General features: G+C 39.5%; 1 protein-coding gene across 6 annotated transcripts in view; it reads right to left on the bottom strand.

Moving 5' to 3' along the window:
* Positions 1 to 18,215, bottom strand: part of UTRN (utrophin) — a 453,043-nt gene that overhangs the window by 248,840 nt on the left and 185,988 nt on the right. For all 6 annotated transcript variants that reach the window (XM_045842802.1, XM_045842803.1, XM_045842804.1 and 3 more), the window contains 5 exons: positions 12,736 to 12,886; positions 10,775 to 10,950; positions 6,357 to 6,492; positions 4,891 to 5,040; positions 1,747 to 1,822 (listed from right to left, as the gene is read on the bottom strand). In XM_045842802.1, coding sequence (XP_045698758.1) covers positions 1,747 to 1,822; positions 4,891 to 5,040; positions 6,357 to 6,492; positions 10,775 to 10,950; positions 12,736 to 12,886 — 689 coding nt within the window. The remainder of the gene's footprint in view (positions 1 to 1,746; positions 1,823 to 4,890; positions 5,041 to 6,356; positions 6,493 to 10,774; positions 10,951 to 12,735; positions 12,887 to 18,215) is intronic.

The following is an 18,215-nucleotide window of genomic DNA, read 5'->3' as shown; positions in this document are numbered from 1 at the left end:
TTAGTTTGTTAAATGTTCACTTTAATCGTAAAAGCTAACTTATTCAGAGCTTTCTGTTCTTTTTGACTTAACTTTATAACATGAGCATTAGTAATTCTTAATACACATCATTGTGAATGCCTGTGTAACAATCTGGATATATTCACTGTTAGTTAACTCTCCTACAGCTGCGTTCTCAGATGGCTCCTTACATTTTACTTTAAAACAGAACTTGCAAGGGATGACTTTTTGTACATTTCTGACTAACACCTTAGTGTTAGAGATTTGCTAAAGTCGAAAGACTGGGTCAGCGAGTATTAGAATTTTTAATGTATTTAATACTTGTTGCCAAACTGCTTCCTATAAAAGTTGGAAATCCAGACTCGCAGCAGCAGTGTGTGGAACCCGGCAGACCCGCGTCCACACCAACGATGTTCTGTCTCAAGGGATAAACACTCGGCTTTCACCACTGTCTTCCTCGACTGTGTTCTCCTTCTGCTTCCTTGCCGAGTTGCATGAGCTCATTTGTACAGGGAAGATGAACCCTTGCCATACTGCTGAAAACTTTCTAGTTCAGGATCTCTCATGTATTTTTCTTTTCTTTTTAGCATGTAGATGTTATCATAACTTGTTATGTGATCAAACCCATAAACCTGTCACGGGAGATTGTTTTTCTAGAACTTTTAAAGTTAGAGACTTTATCTTCTTCAAACACTGGATAAGTATGTTTTTTCTTCATTGTCTGTGTTTGTCTTGTTTTTTTTTTTTCATGATGGAAGGCTGTTTGTTTTTCCTTAGTTTTATACAAAGTAGTTGAATTAATTGTTGGACCCATCTGGAACCCATGTAAGCATCCAGTATACTAGATGAAGCTTAAATAATTTTCTAAAAATAATACAGTCCATCTGTAAATTCAGGACAATTGAGCCAAGAACAGTCCACAGAGAGAGAGCAGGGCACAGGGGTTCGGGGAGCTTGTGAGGCAGGTGCAGCCGCTGCAGCACCACGGCCTGCACTTGCATCGGGACAAGGAGAGGAGGAAATAGTGACAACATGTCTCTTTCTCCACATCTGAGTGTAGGCATGTGTCAGGAAACAGCTCCCCTAGGACAAAGAACTGTTCCGCTCCCTGTCTCCCACCTGGCTCCAAGGATACCTAAATCTTTGCTCTCACTCACGATCTGCATCTAATTACACCCCTCCCACAGAACATGTCAGTGTAACAGTTACAGCTGATTTTCTGAAAAGCTGCATGTTCCCAGCTTCCCCACCCAGCCTCATCTTTTCCCTCCAGTGGGCTGTCTGGAGGCCCAGGCCCCACTCTCGTCCCAGCAAAGGCAGCAAATCTCATCTACCACCATGCCTTGCGCACACTGGGCAGTCAGATATGTGCTGGGCTTAAAGAGGACATTCTTTTCAAACACTGAAAATAGAATAACACCTGGCTGGCGTAGCTCAGTGGATTGAGCATGGGCTGTGAACCAAAGTGTCGCAGGTTCAATTCCCAGTCAGGGCACAAGCCTGGGTTGCAGGCCATGGCCCCCAGCAACCACACATTGATGTTTCTCTCTCTCTTTCTCCCTCCCTTGCCTCTCTAAAAAATAAATAAATAAAATCTTTAAAAAAAAGAAAAAGAAAATAGAATAACAAATCACAACTGGATTGTGCTTCTAAGGTTAATGTTTTCTCTAATTCATATATGATGTTCATCATCAGAATATTCTGCTATGCTTACAAAAACCTGGTAAGGAATAAACTGCATCCTACCAGTAACTCTCGTGGGAGAAACAGAGCAGGGCGCCGGGATGTGTTCCTTCAGGGCGCTGGGCACGTCTCTGCACACCTACAGCAACAAAGAAAGAAGAGTGAGATATAAATAAGGATGATTGTATTTTCGAAAGAGGAAGTGTTACTCTAAAGCAGAGCTTTGCCACTTCTCTTCCCACTCAGTGCCTGCGCTTCTGCTTCCACCGTCTGTCCACTGCAGTCTCACGTGCGCCCCCACTCCACCAGTGTTACTCCCAGAACGCCGTCCAGTCCTGAGCTGCCCTGGCGCTTCGCAACATTCGGTGCTGCCACACTCCCCCGCCCCTTGCATTCTGTGACTCTTCTGTGCTCCTGACTTTCCTCCCACCTCCCTGCCTGACCTTCGAAGTATCCTTCCCCGGCTCATTCTCCTCTACTACTCTATCAAATGCTAACATGCTAGAGGCCTCTCTCTGTAGACCCTGGTTTCTAATGATTTCATCTGCCATTCAGAGTTTCAAGATGCAGAAGACTCTCAAAAATATGTCTTCGGTCTGGCTCTCTCTGGCAACTGGATATTCAAATATGCCCACATCCAAAGTCATCCTCTGTCGCCCTGACATCCCCTTCACAAAGGGGATGATGAATTTGTCTCTCCAGATCAGCGATCCTGGTCTGGGGAGTGGGTTTGCTCAGAGGAGTTGCTTCACAGCCCCCAGGATAACTCCACCCATCTTTACAGTTCAGCTACAGTGAGCTTTTAAAATGTAACTTTCTCCTGGTCAGCACCCACTGATAGCTGCCCACTGCCCTCAAGGTGAGGAACTGTGCTCAGGACAGAGCTTAAAATCCTTGTGATGCACAGGGAGGCCTCCGGGAACGGATGTGTGCAAGTGTCTCTCATCGTTCACTTCATTTTGAGCTACTTCCGGGGCCCTAGTGCACTGTGCTCACTCCGTCTCTTCTAGACAACTTCGCCTGCTGCCGCTTCTCTGTGCAACGCCCCATCCCCCACTCTTCATCCGGCCAATGCTTCTTCATCCTTTACAAATGAGCTTGGAAATAGTGTCCTCCACAAAATCGTCCATGGTTAACCCCCAGAGCCAGGTACGTGCCCTACTGTTTTTATACTCCTATCGATCCCTCTATGTCATAATTGCTCGTCCACCTGTCTCACCACTATAAGCTCTTTGGGCTTGAAGGAATGGCATACTCTTTGCTGTATTCCTAGTCCTTAAAACGGTGCCCAGCATAAAGTGAAAATCCAGTCAAAACCTATTCAGTGAGTGAATGACTGCATGAGTGAATGTAATATCCCAGAGTAGTATTGCCCAAACTGTGTTTGTTGAAATTCTCAGCACAGTCACCATCGCTTGTTCTCAGATGTTCATAATCCACCCAGATAGAGTGAAATCGATGTGAAGTTCTGGGGTTAGGGAAGCACTGGCTTTACCCAACAAAGTGTCCCCCATGCCCCGTCCTACACAACACCCACGGACACCCTCTGAGTTAAATAAATATGTGTGCTCTGACGGAGTAGGCACAACCTAGGCTTAGCATGTGTGACACAGGCCCAGTGTGTCCGGAAAAGAGTGTAAGGGTGACAGAGTAGCAGATAAAGCCGGAGAGACAGCAGAAACCCAGGACATTCGGGGACTAGCAGGTCACAGGAAGGACGTTAGCCTTTACTCGAGTGAGACAGAAAACCACTAGTGGGTTTTTGCTCAGAAGAGTTACTCGATCTGAACGATGTTTTAACAAATATTTTGGCTGCTGTGTAGAGAAAAGATTGTCAAAGGGCAAAGAAGGAAACAAGAAGACCCGTGAGAAGGCCTTGGCCGTGATCAAGAAAAGGGATGTCGGTGGCTTGAAACAAGTTTGTGGAAATGGAGGTAGTGAGAAGCAGCCAAATTTATGAAACTTTTCAAACCCAAGAAAAATGGAAAGAATTGTACAGGGAACACCCATGCACCACTCAGCATCTACAATTGTCAAGATTTCACCATGTTTGCTTCATCATGCCTCTACCTAGCCACCCATCAAACCACACACCAAATGGATATATATTTGGAAGAAGTTGATGATGGTGATTCCAAGGTTTAGTTTTTTTTTAATTGAGCTATAACTCACATACCAAAAGATGGACTCCAGGGCTTTCAGTATAAATGCTAATAAAGATATAATTACCCGTAGCTGAGGTGGGGGAAGTATATTAAGGCACAGAGGGGAGGTGGAGCTCAGGAGCTCCACTGTGAAAGTTGCTTTGAGACGCCCACTACACATCCAGGGGGCGCTGTCGAGCAGACAGCTGTGTATGCGAGTCCAGAGCACGCAGAGCGGTCTCCGCCAGAGACACAAATTGGAGCCATCAGTATCAGCGACTCGTCAAGACAGTAATTCTCAACCCAGGACGCTAGACCAATAAAGCTCCTGGATGATGAGAGCAACGATAACGGACTCATTCTAAGAGGATGGAGCGCGGAGGAAATGACGGAAACGGGGTCTGTCCGAACCAGGGGCAGACTGTCAGTGCGCCACACAGAGCTCATGCTCTGCGACCGGGTGTGCCGGCCCGAATACATGGAAATCTGCAACTTCGTCTGCCTTTAACTATTTCAACTACAACAACAACAATAATATTGGTATGAGAAAAAGGACTTTATGTTTGCTATATTCGTAGCCACGTGCCATTACGTTCCACTTGGGACCCAGTAAATGTATGTTGAATGAATAAAATCATTAAAAATATACCTATAAATGTAAAAAGTCAATTTTTTGTAAAAAAATTGTAAAAAAAAATGTAAAAAATATACCTATAAATGTATATTTATAGGTCAACACCAGGAAATTATTTTAATGTCTTCATCCTCAGGATATAAGTATTGGCACTTTATTGCCTTATTCTAATATATATTTGTTATTTAATGGGGAATGTAACATATAAATCCCATAGGCCAAAATATATGTACAATAAAAAGCATTTTTTGAGAATATATGCTTCTGTCCATGACAGAGTCAAAAAATAATAATTATAAATATTAGTAAGCATTATTAAAATGTGCCCCTATTTGAATATCCTTAAAAGTAAAATATTTATGTGACCCTATTTCTTTACAACAAAATTAATAAATATAAGAAAGGCACCAAGCAATTCTTAATGCCCACCTTATTCCATGTCGAATTTACAGTTCTTAAGTTTTCTGAAATCTTTTCTCTTTCGTGTAAACTCAAGCTTTTATCTGAGAGCATTTCCAACTGAGTTCTATTCAGCCATTTGAGTTTTTCAGCTTGTACATCCATCTCCTGGTTTAAGTCCTAAAGGTGACAGCAGAGAGGTGTGATTAGAAGGTTTTCATGAACTTTCTAGAGAAAGTTCAAGAACAGTATTAGAAAGTAACAAAGTTTCGGTTAAGTATTTTACAAATGTGGACTTTTAATTTCTTAAGTGGAAAATAAACTTATAAGAAGCCTCAACTTACGTTACCACACTGTAACTGGTAAGGGAGTGAGCACCCACCTGCAGTGCGCACCCCGTGCCCAGGGGCTCCCCACCATCTCTTCGCAGGGTCGTATTAAATCACACCCACACGGGGAATGTAACCCCTGTTCTTAGGTGATGGAAACGATGTCTGTTCCCATGAAAGACCAAAAAGACCCAACCAGCAGAAGCCTTTTACCCATCTGTCTCTACCTTATCTGTACCTGCCCTAATGCACCGCCCCACCCTTTGTGACGGCCTCCATATTCTTTACGAAAGTGATGTTCCAAGAAAACTATTGAAACTTTGACTTGAAATAGGAACAAGTCTGTAAGATATTTATTGTCACATTGTGAAAACTTACCATTTCCCACGTAACATTGTTTCATCATTACTAATAGTTTCTTTCCCAAAATGCCTCAATCTTACTCCTTTAGATGAAAATCTCTTTCCAAATTTGTGGGCATTCTTTTAGGCATACTTTGATGTATGCCCATGTTTTTATCCACATAAACACTCAATTTTTAAAAATAAAAATATAAATTCATTATGCTTATTGCTTAGCAAAAGTCTTTTAATTCCTAACACAAAAATATGAAATTTATGGATATTTGAGTACATTTTTATACCTAAATATCTTTATATGTTTATATATGATATAAATAAATGACTATAAACAATCCTTAGTTGTAGAAAAAAAATTTTGATTAATACAACCATGACACTAAGTCTAGCATAATCTCCAGTGAATTATTCTCAAGTCACTTAGATTTTCTTGAGTTTCCATAAAAACTCAATCTTATAGATAGCAATCAGTAATTGTCTTCTAAAAGCAAAAACTTTACTTCATAACAACATTATATTCTACAATGATTAAGTCTGTTTAAAATATCCTAAAAACCTGAGGTCAAATACTGAGACCACACAATTTATCATTTTCATGTGACTGTAGTCTTACCCCTGCAAGAACAGAATACAGCTGCTCTTTAAAAGAAAATTTAAGAAAAAAGATATTCCTCCTTAAAGTGTGTATCATGTACACCACAAAGCACAAAGTTTCTTCCCCTGTTCTTCTCCTAATATTTTATCTTATTTCTAGTGTAAATGTTCATGCATCAAAAAGTATTGGCAAGTACAGAGACAAACCACTTACTGTTAGTTCTCTCAGGTTTTCTTCCGGGTCAGTGGTTGACCTCTTTTGCACAGCATCCTCAGCCTTCATTAACCAACAGGTAACCTCATCTAGTCTTTTTTTGTATTCCATCACCTGCTTACTTTCTCCTTTGAGCCTGAAAAAAATACATTATTGAAATATCTTGAGAAACTTATCCAATTAAGCAGAACACCATATATTTACTTTGGACTAAATGTACCACAAAAGAAATAACTCCTGATAATTATTAATATGCATTTCAAATGTGTCAATGTATATATTCTGCTATATTGACGATTGTTTGATGATGTAAGAATTCTTCCCTCCTTAAATTCAAAAACATGGAAACTAAGGAATACTATCTTCTCTTAGGAAAATTACATAGATACTTAATAGAAAAAAATGGTAAGCTAGATACTACTGTACAACATAATGGACTTTTTAAAATACATGAAAAGTGTCTTGATCTAAAATTATAAGACAAAAACACATAATTCTCTCTGAGTACTCCATGGAAATAGAAAGGCAGCATCATATGGCATATTATTCACATTAGGTGGCAACTATTACTCCACTCACAGAAAAGAAAAAATAAGAACAGGGCAAGACTCCGAGAATGGACATTTTTACAAGTATGAGAAAATACAAGACAACGAAAATTTAGTTGGCTCATTAAAATAAGTCTTATGTTTGATATAGCCAAGTTATTAAAAGTATCTATTGTAGAAAATAAAGCAAAAGTTTTAAATGACATAAGAAAAAGTAGTCATTATGAATATAAAAAAGGAATTGCCTTAAGCAGATCCTCTAAATGTTATAAGAATAACATTTATAAGTGCATAAACCATATGTCAGAAGATGAGAATATGATTAGAACTCATATGACTAACATGATTATGTATTTTTAAGAAAGGGTTTGAAAGCTATTCAGAGCTTGGAGGTGGTATCTTATTTTTATAGCTGCTGCTACTAGCTGCTGATTTAAAAATAGAATGCAATTTTTAATGAATTACATTGTGTCATCTCCTAATAAAAATTAACATTGTTATGGCTATGGCTTTATCTTTTCAGCCACAAAAAGATGGAACATAATGATGAAATATGTATAATAAAATGCTAAGTGAGTATTTATATATTTAGTAGAGAATCAGTAACATTTGAAAGAATTTTAATATTTTAAAAAAATTAATGAAAAGCACAAGTTTCCATTTTTAAGTATCCATCAGGAGAGAACACTGCTTCAAAATTAAGAACAAGACAAAAATCAAGTAGTAGTACTAATTGTTAAGACTAACAATAACGAAACAAGTAATTTACCCTCTGTGTCAAAGAGTACTTAACTAAAATGACAACTCTAGAAACACCTAAAATCCTATTATAAATAAACCTGCATTTCCAAAACAAAAGTTGGAATGTAAATTTATGTTTCCTACTCATGACCAATTTAGTGTTTTGCAACTGTATGTATGAAGGAAAATTAACATTTTCAAGTTATCTCAATCACACACATTCCACTCACACAAAATTTTCATCTGCAAACTAGCTAACATTTTAAATGTTACCCCTAAGAATAAAAGCAAGTCTTAGATTCACATTCAAACAACAGATAACAACTGTTCTCTGTAAGGAACACCACCGTAAGTTGTTGAACCGCGCAAGTATTTCACTAGAGGCCGTCCACACAAGACAGAGTGAACTGTGTGCTCTCTCTCTCTGTGACTGCGATGACAGGGCACAGATGACCTCAAATCCCAGGGTGGCCCCAGGTTAAGACTACCTGAAGTGAATTTAAACATGAATGAAAGCAAACATCGTTTTAGTGCAAATGTATGATGTGGGAGAAGAGATGCATCCTTCTTCTCTCTTCCAAAAAAAAAAAATGAGTAAAATAGGTATTTCCTTCACCTTATTAGTTCTGGGAGCAATAATTACTACACTCTACAGCGACTGATTTGAAAATCTTTAGGGGAATTGCTGCATTTATTGATAATAAATACCATGCCAACAGGCACATCCTTTTCCTTAAGACGACCTGGGAGACACATCATTTTCAAGCTAGAAAGGTTCTCCACGCAAACTCATTGGCGCAGCACAGAAGATGCTATGCAACCTCAGTTTCCAGTCCTGGCCCTGGTCCCTGGATCTTCCTCTGCATCTAGCCTTGGCGGATCCCTCACCTGGCCACATGGTTCATTCCTCCCATGTAGGCCTGTTCTTCTTCTTTCCCCTAGAAAGCCCTCCCTAGGGGGTATTTATGGGAAATTGCCATAAATGCTTCAAAACCCAGTTTCAGGATCCCCCCCGACTGTGACGCCTAAACGCCACGGCCCATCACTCCCCATCTGTGACAACACTGTATCTTCCTCACAATGTGTCCTTCAGTCAAAGCATAGCATGTTTTCCGTGTAGTATTTTCTTCTTCTTAGTCTCTGAGTTCCTTAGTCATGTTCATGTCCCCAGTGCTAAGCCCAAGGCTCAATAAATACGGATAAATCAGTCAGTCAATCACTGGCAAAATCCAGCACCAATATGCTTGGAGAATCAATCCTATATTAACTTAACATTATAAGAACTAGATATTTAGAGTGTACTATGAATATTCGGGGCATATGCCTTTTATAAACACTGTTTTCTTTAATCCTCACGACACTCCCCTGAGAAGGTGTCACAGTTCTCATTCACAGAGGAAAGACTCAGCCAGAGAGCTCAGAAGTCTTCCCAAGTTGGTACGCACAGTATCTGAGACCGTAAGTTAGCACCATCACTGACTTTGTGGAAGGCCTTGGGCAAGTGCTTAGCCTCACTCTTCTGAGCCTCAGTTTCCAAAGCCGTGCAATGGGCCTAACAGTCCCCTAGAGCAGGGGTCCCCAACCCCAAGGCCACATACTGGTACCAGTACCGTGGCCTGTTAGGGCCCAGACTACACAGCAAGAGGTGAGAGGTGGGCTCAAGATTGAACTGGTCCCTGGTGCCAAAAAGGCTGGGGACCGCTGCGATAGAGGGTAGCTGTGGTAGCTTAATAGGGCAATGTGTGCAAGGTGCCAAACGTTCTCTCCGCCACATGCCACATGGCACTCTCTCAACCAAATCACACCAGCTGTTATTTGCCTCTTACCAAAACTCACACACAATAATAGATGATGCTACTTTATAAAAAGCAGCAAAGGCAAAGAGTCATACCTGAATGTTTCACAACATATTATAATGCAGGCACACCTCATTTTAGTGTGCTTTGCTTCACTCTTTCACAGGAATTGCATTTTCATACAAATTGAAGATAAGACCCTCAGCCAGCAAAAAGATTGCAACTCAGGAAACGCTCAGATGATGGTTAGCAATTTTTAGCAACAAAGTATTTTTTAATTAAGGTATGTAATTGGTTTTTATAGACAAAGTGCTATTGCACATTTAATAGACTGCAGTAGAGTATAAGCATAACTTTTATATGCACTGGGAAACAAAAAAATGTATGGCTTCACTTTAATATAAGTGCTTTACTGTGGTGGTCTGCAACCAAACCCCCAATGTCTGCAAAGTACGTCTATACTGGACTTGAAAACAGTATTGGATGGGCCTTTAACAAAACAATAGCATATTGCTAAAATAGTATATCATCTACACACTTAAAACTAGCAGAAACATGTATCTGGGACTTTTTAACCCACAACTGCCATTAACCCAAAAAATGGTCATTTAAGAGACAAAATGTATTAGGCAAAGTAGAAAGCATCCATTAAATGTTGACCATCTCAAAAAAAAATAACTTCAAATAATTTTGTAATACGTAAAATACAGACAATGTTGAGCAGTATATTCACAGGTAAACATGTTTGCAACCAGAGACACCCTAATAAAATCGAGGACATTGCAACATAATTTGACATAAAAACAAACAGTATACCATATGTATAGTATATTAGCTGGAAGAGGAACTGTATCGTTTACCAAGCACTGCATGGTATGTGGTACAGCACACCCTTTGACTAGGGACCACCGAGTGAGAGGGATTACAACAGAGAGAGACCCCAAGGCCCAGTCAGGAAACGAGCAAGTGAGAAACCTGACCCTGAGCCAGAGCTTCAGACTGAAATCCATAGCATTCTCTCAGCTACTTCGACTTCCTGCCACATGGTCACCGTAGCAGAATAAGCAGTCAGAAGTAGAAAAGAACAAGGCATGTTTTACATGGATGATATCTGTGCAGAAAGGGGAGACCGTACGGACAGCCTGAAAATACAGTAAGGGAAAGTGTTCTACAATGCACAACAACATGGACCGGGGAGGTCTTAAATGTCAGTAAAGCTTCTATTGCAACATCAGACAATAAAAGAACTTTGCATTCATCTGATTGTATCTTTCAAAGGCTCTGCCCAAAACATCTCTACCCCTGTGCCCTTAAGTTACGGAGGCAAAATCACCTTGGCCGCCGATCCCTGACTTCTGCAATGATCACGCTCCAGCGTTGGTTTAAACCTGCCAGCTTGTCTTTTAAGAAGCCTCCATCGGTGGGGGAGAGTTTCTGGACAATCCCGTCCCCAGTTCTGTTGAGTGCAGCCAAACTGGGCTGGTGGCTGCTGAGCCCCTCCTCGAGCTCCTGTAACAGAGGACGGCCAGAGATTAAGTCTCCTGCTAAATCAAGATGTTCTGATGCAGTGCATCCCCCAGGTACGTGACGTCCATTTCAGCGTTAAAGGAACAAAGTCCTGCGAGGCTGCTGTATGTTCATGAGAAAGCCATTCAAAAACACTTTCATTACATTTCAATGAACACACAAAACAAGATCCATTTTGGAATCTAACCCCCTCTCATGAATGTCATACAGTGAAACAGGACAGATAAATACCATTAAATAAATAAGAGCTGCTTACAACATTAAAGCATAAGCATCAGTCAGGTTTGATTAAATTGCTTGTCTTCTTCTAAATATGTGCTTGAAAGCATCTCTTAAAAAGGAAAACAAACCCATATGCCCTTATGTCCTACCATATATAAGTAAACCTCAGTGTGCATTTTCTTTTCTGTTTTTTTTTAAGATTTTATTTATTTATTTTTAGAGAGGGGAAGGTAGGGAAAAAAAGAGGGAGAGAAACATCAATGTGTGGTTGCCTCTCTCAAACCCCCTACTAGGGACCTGGCTCACAACCCAGGCATGTGCCCTGACTGGGAATTGAACCTGCGACCCATTGGTTTACAGGCCCGTGCTCAATCCACCGAGCCTCACCAGTGTGCATCAGTGTGCATTTTCTTGAGATATTGCTTTACTGGTCTGTAAATCCTTAAGCAACAAATTTAAAAGAGAATAATTTAAAGTAAAATTGAAGCATTCATCTATATCTTTAAAAATGTGAAAAATGCACCAAAATATATAAGAAAAATAACAGCATTTACTCCTCATGAACCTTCTACATAAAATATATTTTAGAAATTTAATAAAAGAAAAAATATTTTAACAACAGTGAATTTAAATTTTGCTTGCCTTTCACCATTATTTGTAGAAACCCATTGTTATCAGCAGAACTGATTTTGCTACTGTGTTATGTTTTCCAAGACTGAATTAGATCTACATGAGCAGCTGGCCTGACACAGCTCAAGAATAATTCACTTTTATGATAATTATCATAATACAAAGTGGAAATAGGATATCTAAGTGTTTAAACAGAAAACAGAGGTGAGGTATGCTGATACCCGTCTGCTACAGTCTTGAGTACAGAATTTTACAAATGTTATTCTAAATACAAAATTTGTAAAATAAAGTTGTTTTCATAATAACCACTAAAGACTATTTTTAATTGAAATTTCATTGAAGTCCTAATGTAAAATAATAACCAGAGCGGAGATTGGGGGAATAATGAGGGGAAAAGGATGAAGGGTTTTCAGGAACAACTATAAAGGACACACGGGCAAAACCCAAAACCAAGGGTTGGGGGAAGGGCAGAAAACTGTACTCGAACAACAATAAAATGTAAAAAATAAATATTTAAAAAAAAACAGAAAAATGTAAATAACAATTTTTCTTAAGCCTTTATGACTGGAAACTAGAACTGGAACAAAAATTACAAATTGTCCATATGTGCCTGAAAATGAATATATTTATCCCCTTCTTTCAAAATACATCTTAAATGCCACATACTAAAAAAAAATACACCCCCTGCCCTGACTGGCATAGCTCAGTGGATTGAGCTCAGTCTGTGGCAGGTTCAATTCCCAGTCAGGCCACATATCTGGGTTGCAGGCCACGGCCTTCAGCAACCGCACATTGATGTTTCTCTCTCTCTCTCTTTCTCCCTTCCTCCCCTCTCTAAAATTAAATAAATGAAATCTTTAAAAAAAAGACACCCCCTTTTTGGCAGATGCACAGCCTCTGATGGAAAGCACCCACCTGCTGATGTATCCGCGCTTTCTCTAAGTCCAGGCCACCGTCAGGGGTAGACGACTCAGCCAGCAACTCTTCAGCCTCCACCATCCACTGGGTGAGGTCATTAAGGTCACAGTGAAACTGTCTCCACTCTTCCACAGCCCTGTCAAAATAACTAGAGGACAACGAATAAAATAAAATACATTTCTAAACTTCTCAGGATTGTCTAAGAAGCAGCTCTTCTAGGTAAATTCAAATCTCATTGTTGAAATGAGCTTTCTGTTGAGAAAGCTCCTAAATCCATGAATTCACAGCTCACTGCTCTATAGGATTGGTTTTCGTAATGGATTACAGTTAATTATTCCTTTCAGAGAAACATGCTTCATACCAAGAGCAAAATAAATGGCACACACACCACCTGTCCCTCTCTCGCTCACATATGTGCCTATGGACATACGTGCCTATGGACATACGTGCATACACTAGGCAGCTTATCTGCTGAAAAGAATGCCTTGTCCAGCCTAGAAAATCGAGGTTGATTAGCTACAGGCAGTTAACCCACCCAAGTTTAGCCACCTACATGTCAAATACCATAAAATGTAAAATATGATCAATTATTCTATCCTCTTACAAAAAACTATATTTTACTTCCTGAACATTTAGTTCCCAGGTAGAACAAAACCTGAAATGCCAAAGCACTTCAAAATTTTTTTTCCCTCCATTATTCTCTGTGTGATGGGCTGAATTTTGTCCCCCAAACTCCTATGAGGAAGTCCTAACCCCGAAAGTGACTGTATTTGGAGACAGGGTCTTCAGGGAGGTGGTTTTAAAAACGAGGTCACAAGGATGGGGCCCTAATCCCTCAGGACCAGAGTCCCCACAAGAAGAGGGAGAGACACCAGAGACATCTTCCTGCCTGAGAGGGTGGAGAGAAAAGGCCACGTGAGGACAGGAAGAAGGTGGCCCTCTGCCAGCCAGTAAGAGAGCCCTCAACACAAACTAACCCTGCTGGAACCTTGATCTTGGACTTATGGCCTCCAGAACTGAGAGAAAATAAGTGTCTGTTGATTAGGTGCCCCAGTCTGTGGTGTCTGATTGTGGTAGCCCTAGCAGATGAACGCACTGGGTGATGACTGCTCCAGAGTGCCCCGTTCACCTGAACACAGTCCGGCAAGGACGTGCCTGCAAAGCCCAGGTGAGGCAATGAGACGAAGGACTACTGAGATGCCTGTTTAAACCCCATGCCTTTGGAAATGAGATAAAGTCAAAGTCCAGTGCTCGTCATATTTAAAATATAAAACAGCATAAGCTTTGTATCTGGATCCTGAAGAATTTGCTTCAGCCTTTGTGTCTAAATTAGTGGTGCTGGGAGAGGTTTGGAAGATACTTCTGAGATTTTCATATTAATAAAATCTTTATTTATATAATAAAAAGATATTATTTTGAAAAAGTAATAAAATGATCCCTGATATCGCTAACCCCAAAATAATGTTTTTATTTCTTTCTTCCATGAACCTCATTTTGAAAATTCAGTTAATATTTGTTGAGTACTCACAATGAAGCAAGTCTGTTGGGCATGACAAAATTAAGAGCACTTCAAACAAAACACTATGAGAAAATATTAAGACAATCTTTATTACTTTTCGTAAGAATATGCAGTAACTAAATAACAACCACAAATTTCAACTTTTGAGTTACTGCAATAATAAACAGAAAGTGTTGTTAGAAAGCATCCTCCAAAGATCTAAAGACTTTGGGAATATAAGCAGTAACCCTAGGAAAGATCATTATTATCGTGACAGAACCTAAACAAAGCAGTCCAGCTATAGATTAAACAGGAGTTGGAAAAAGAAAGAGCAAGAAATCAACGTTCAGCTAGGATTCACCAGGCCATCACCTCCTCTCTGAATCCGGTCAGCTCTATGGAATCGTGAAAAGCTGTGGACTCCCAGAGAGCCACAGGACTCCAAGCCCCAGCTGTCATCTCAAAGCATTTGAGTTTGCTGTCTCTAATATTGCAACTGACACCGATATCTTCCCTCACAAACTCCTCTCACTGCCTATGTTCCTGGTCTCTGGCAAGGGTGCCACCTACCTGGGTCCTCAAGCCAAAGACTTGGGGTCACTTCTACTCCTCCCTCTTCCTTACTCTTAACATCCCACCCATCACCGCCTTTTATTGATTCAACTATTTAATTCTCAAATTTTTCCCTAGTCTCCACTTTCACAGCCATTTCCTAATCAAGTTATCATCATTTGTCAGGCACAGCTGGATGTCTGAGCTGTCAGTTTTGTCCTCTAGCAATCTATTCTGCAGTCAGCAAACTATTACTCCCTTCTTACAATAGTGCAATGGCTCCCTACCATCCTCAGAGTAAAATCCACACCACTTAACATGACACACAAGGCCCTTCTGATACGGTCCCTTTACAGCTCCCTGGTTTGTCTCACCGCTGTGAGTTCAAGCTCTACTGGACTGCTTTCATTTCCTCAAAAGCATCGCACACTGCCCTGACTGCTGTGGCTCAGGGGCTCAGGCATCACTGTGTATCCCGAGAGGTCACTGGTTCAACTTATAGTCAGCACACATGCCTGGGTTTCGGGCCAGGTCCCCAGTTAGGGGCGTGTGTGAGAAGCAGCTGATAGATGTTCCTCTCTCACCTCGATGGTTCTCTTCCTCTCTTTCTCCCTCCCTTCCCCTCTCTCTAAAAATAAATAAAATCTTTAAAACTAAGCAATGCACTCTCCCTTACCTATGACCTTATGCAACATACGCTGCATTCCCTCTCTTCCTTCCCCTGGCTCTCTTCACAATTTCCACGAAGCCTTCCCAGATTCCTCAGGGTCCCTAACATGGCCTCCTGCAATGTCCCTGTCACAGCCTATGCGATAAGTGCCTGTTACTTTTTTCTGCCATATACCTTTGGACCCTGAGAAACAGACTTCATCTATTTATTGTATTTATTCAATTCTTAATAACTCCTTACATGTGGCTACCTGTGGCTACATGTGCCTTACATTCATCAGCACTCCATAAACATACATCAAAAGAATTATGTGTATATAGAGGCACAGATAGGTACATATAGGTAGAGGGATGGGTGAAAACTTTTATAGTAATATTGAGTTACAAAAACTTTTTAAATGATGGAAAAATAATGACTGATGAAATTGAGAAAGAAAATTACTCCTCATAGAAGATGGAATTCTGCATAAAAATCAACTGAGACAGTAAAGAAAGCAAAGAAAATCTTGATCAAGTTAATATGAAATGAGTGAAGGAAACTTTTTTGAACAATATGTGCAAGAGGATAGAAATTAGGCCACCTGGAGAACACTGTTTAAAAGCTTCCAAGTTTAACATGAGAAGGCTGGACTTTGTTCTCACAGCACTGAGAGTCCGCTGAAGGCGATACAGAGGATAAAACATCTGAGAGGGCATTCTTGGGAGAGAAGACACATAAGGATCCAAGATGAGAAGGGAGAAATCAGTGGCTTAAAGAAAGGGAAGAAATCTGACAGGGAGAAGGAAGTTCCATTATCTAGGACGGCTCTAAAATTAAAATTGCATTTTGGAAAAAATATGAAAGCTAATGCTATGAACCACTGCAAAATAGGCATAAGGGAGATCTCAGAGAAAGAGGATCCGTTTTGTTTTCATGGTATTTATCTCACTTTTACTGTAGACCGACAAAGCTGGAAAAGTTTATAGGCAAAAAGCACAGAGAAATCCGGTCAAAGGGACAAAGGGACTTCATGGTCACCCTGGTGCGATTCTGATGATAACTGAAACTGTGGAAACACAGAACCTTTGCCACTGCCTTGACGTTTTACGAAAAGGACAGAATAGAAATGAACGTATTGCTTGTAAATGCACATAAACAGAGATAGAGAAAAACAAACATTTTAGGATAGGTTACCAAGATTGGGAGAGAAAAACAAAGCAAAATTAGGAATAAAAATAAGAAAATAATCAAATAATGTACCCAAGTACTGGGACAAATAAAATGAGGGACAATCCTTCCAGCAAATGTAATGTAGTAAACAATGAAAAAAAGAAAATAAAAGACATGAGAATGTAAGAGAATTCAGTCATGTTCCTAAAATTTTAAAAATTCACATGGAATAAATTATTTTCCAAAAGGTAACATTTTTATAATCAAGAAAATGGCATGAATGTCTGCAATCAACATTATAAATCAACAATGTTCTTCAAGTTCTACCCCACTGGCCAGAGGCATATATGCAAATGGGGTAATCAAAAAATGTTATCATGTGCAAATGACGTGTGAGTATACTGATAAAGGCTAAAGGAATCAATTTTATACACATACACCTGTGCACACACGCAGAGACACAGACACACACACGGGGTCTAGAAGAAAGCGACCATATACCAACTCTACAATAATAAACAACAATAAAAACACAAAACCACCAGGAGTAGTAAGTTCTAGGGAGACAGGGAGACAAACCTCTAAAATGCTTCTATGGACACAGAAATGTACCTAGGTAACAAAGGAAAGACTACATTTCAAATCAATCATTTTTAACCAACAATTAAAATGACTAAAATTTTACTGCAAGAAAAAATATAGAAAAATAGTAAGAATTTTAAAGTTAGAATAATTTGAGAAAATTTACTGTACTGGATGAAAAAGACATAAGAAAGATGTTATGGTATTAGACGAAAACTGATGGTGTCAGAAGACAGAACTAGCAAAAATTAAATGAATATGAGATAGGAATACACTTACAGTTACGATAAAGGAAATACTGCTGACAAGGAAGGGCTAACTTATTCAACAAAAACTGCTTGATCATTTATGGAAAATAAAATAAAATAGAACAGCCTAGTGTTTCCTATCTCAGGCTGCAGTACAAAATGAGCTGGGGAGTGTTTAAAAGCAGAGATGCACCCACCCTACTCTGGATACCGAAGAGCTACTATATAGATCCATTGACCTGGACCTTAGCACAAAACATTTTTTTAAATAAAAATACAGGTGACTTAGTTATTAAATGTAAATTTTAAATCAAACAAAATCATTTTAAAGTGTACATAAATATTTAACTAATATCAGAAAGAAAAAGTCATTTGAATGCATATCAACAAAACAAACTCACAAAGGAAAAAGACTCATGAGATACAATTACATAAAATTAAACCTATACATCAAAAAAACACCACTTACAAAATTAGACAGCACATGCAAAGTTTGAATAATAAACAATAAATATAAATAGTTAATACCCTAATCTAGAAAAAAGCTTTTGCAAATTAATCAGTAAATAGTAATACCATAAAAGAAAAATGAACAAAGAACATGACCTAACAACCGACAGCAGTAATACTACTGGGGCCAATAAAACATGTTATTGTCATTGAAATCTCAGTGATAATCAAAAAATGAAAATAACATTGCAATGCAATGTTATCTATCACTACACAACTGACAAAGGTCTTTAAAAAGTAGCCAACTGTTCATCTTAACAAGGGGTCA

This window comes from Phyllostomus hastatus, unplaced genomic scaffold (assembly GCF_019186645.2).
Source record: "Phyllostomus hastatus isolate PE091 unplaced genomic scaffold, TTU_PhHast_1.1 phas_contig_40, whole genome shotgun sequence".
NCBI classification, from domain to species: Eukaryota; Metazoa; Chordata; class Mammalia; order Chiroptera; family Phyllostomidae; genus Phyllostomus; species Phyllostomus hastatus.
This window is presented reverse-complemented; position numbering and strand designations above follow the sequence as displayed.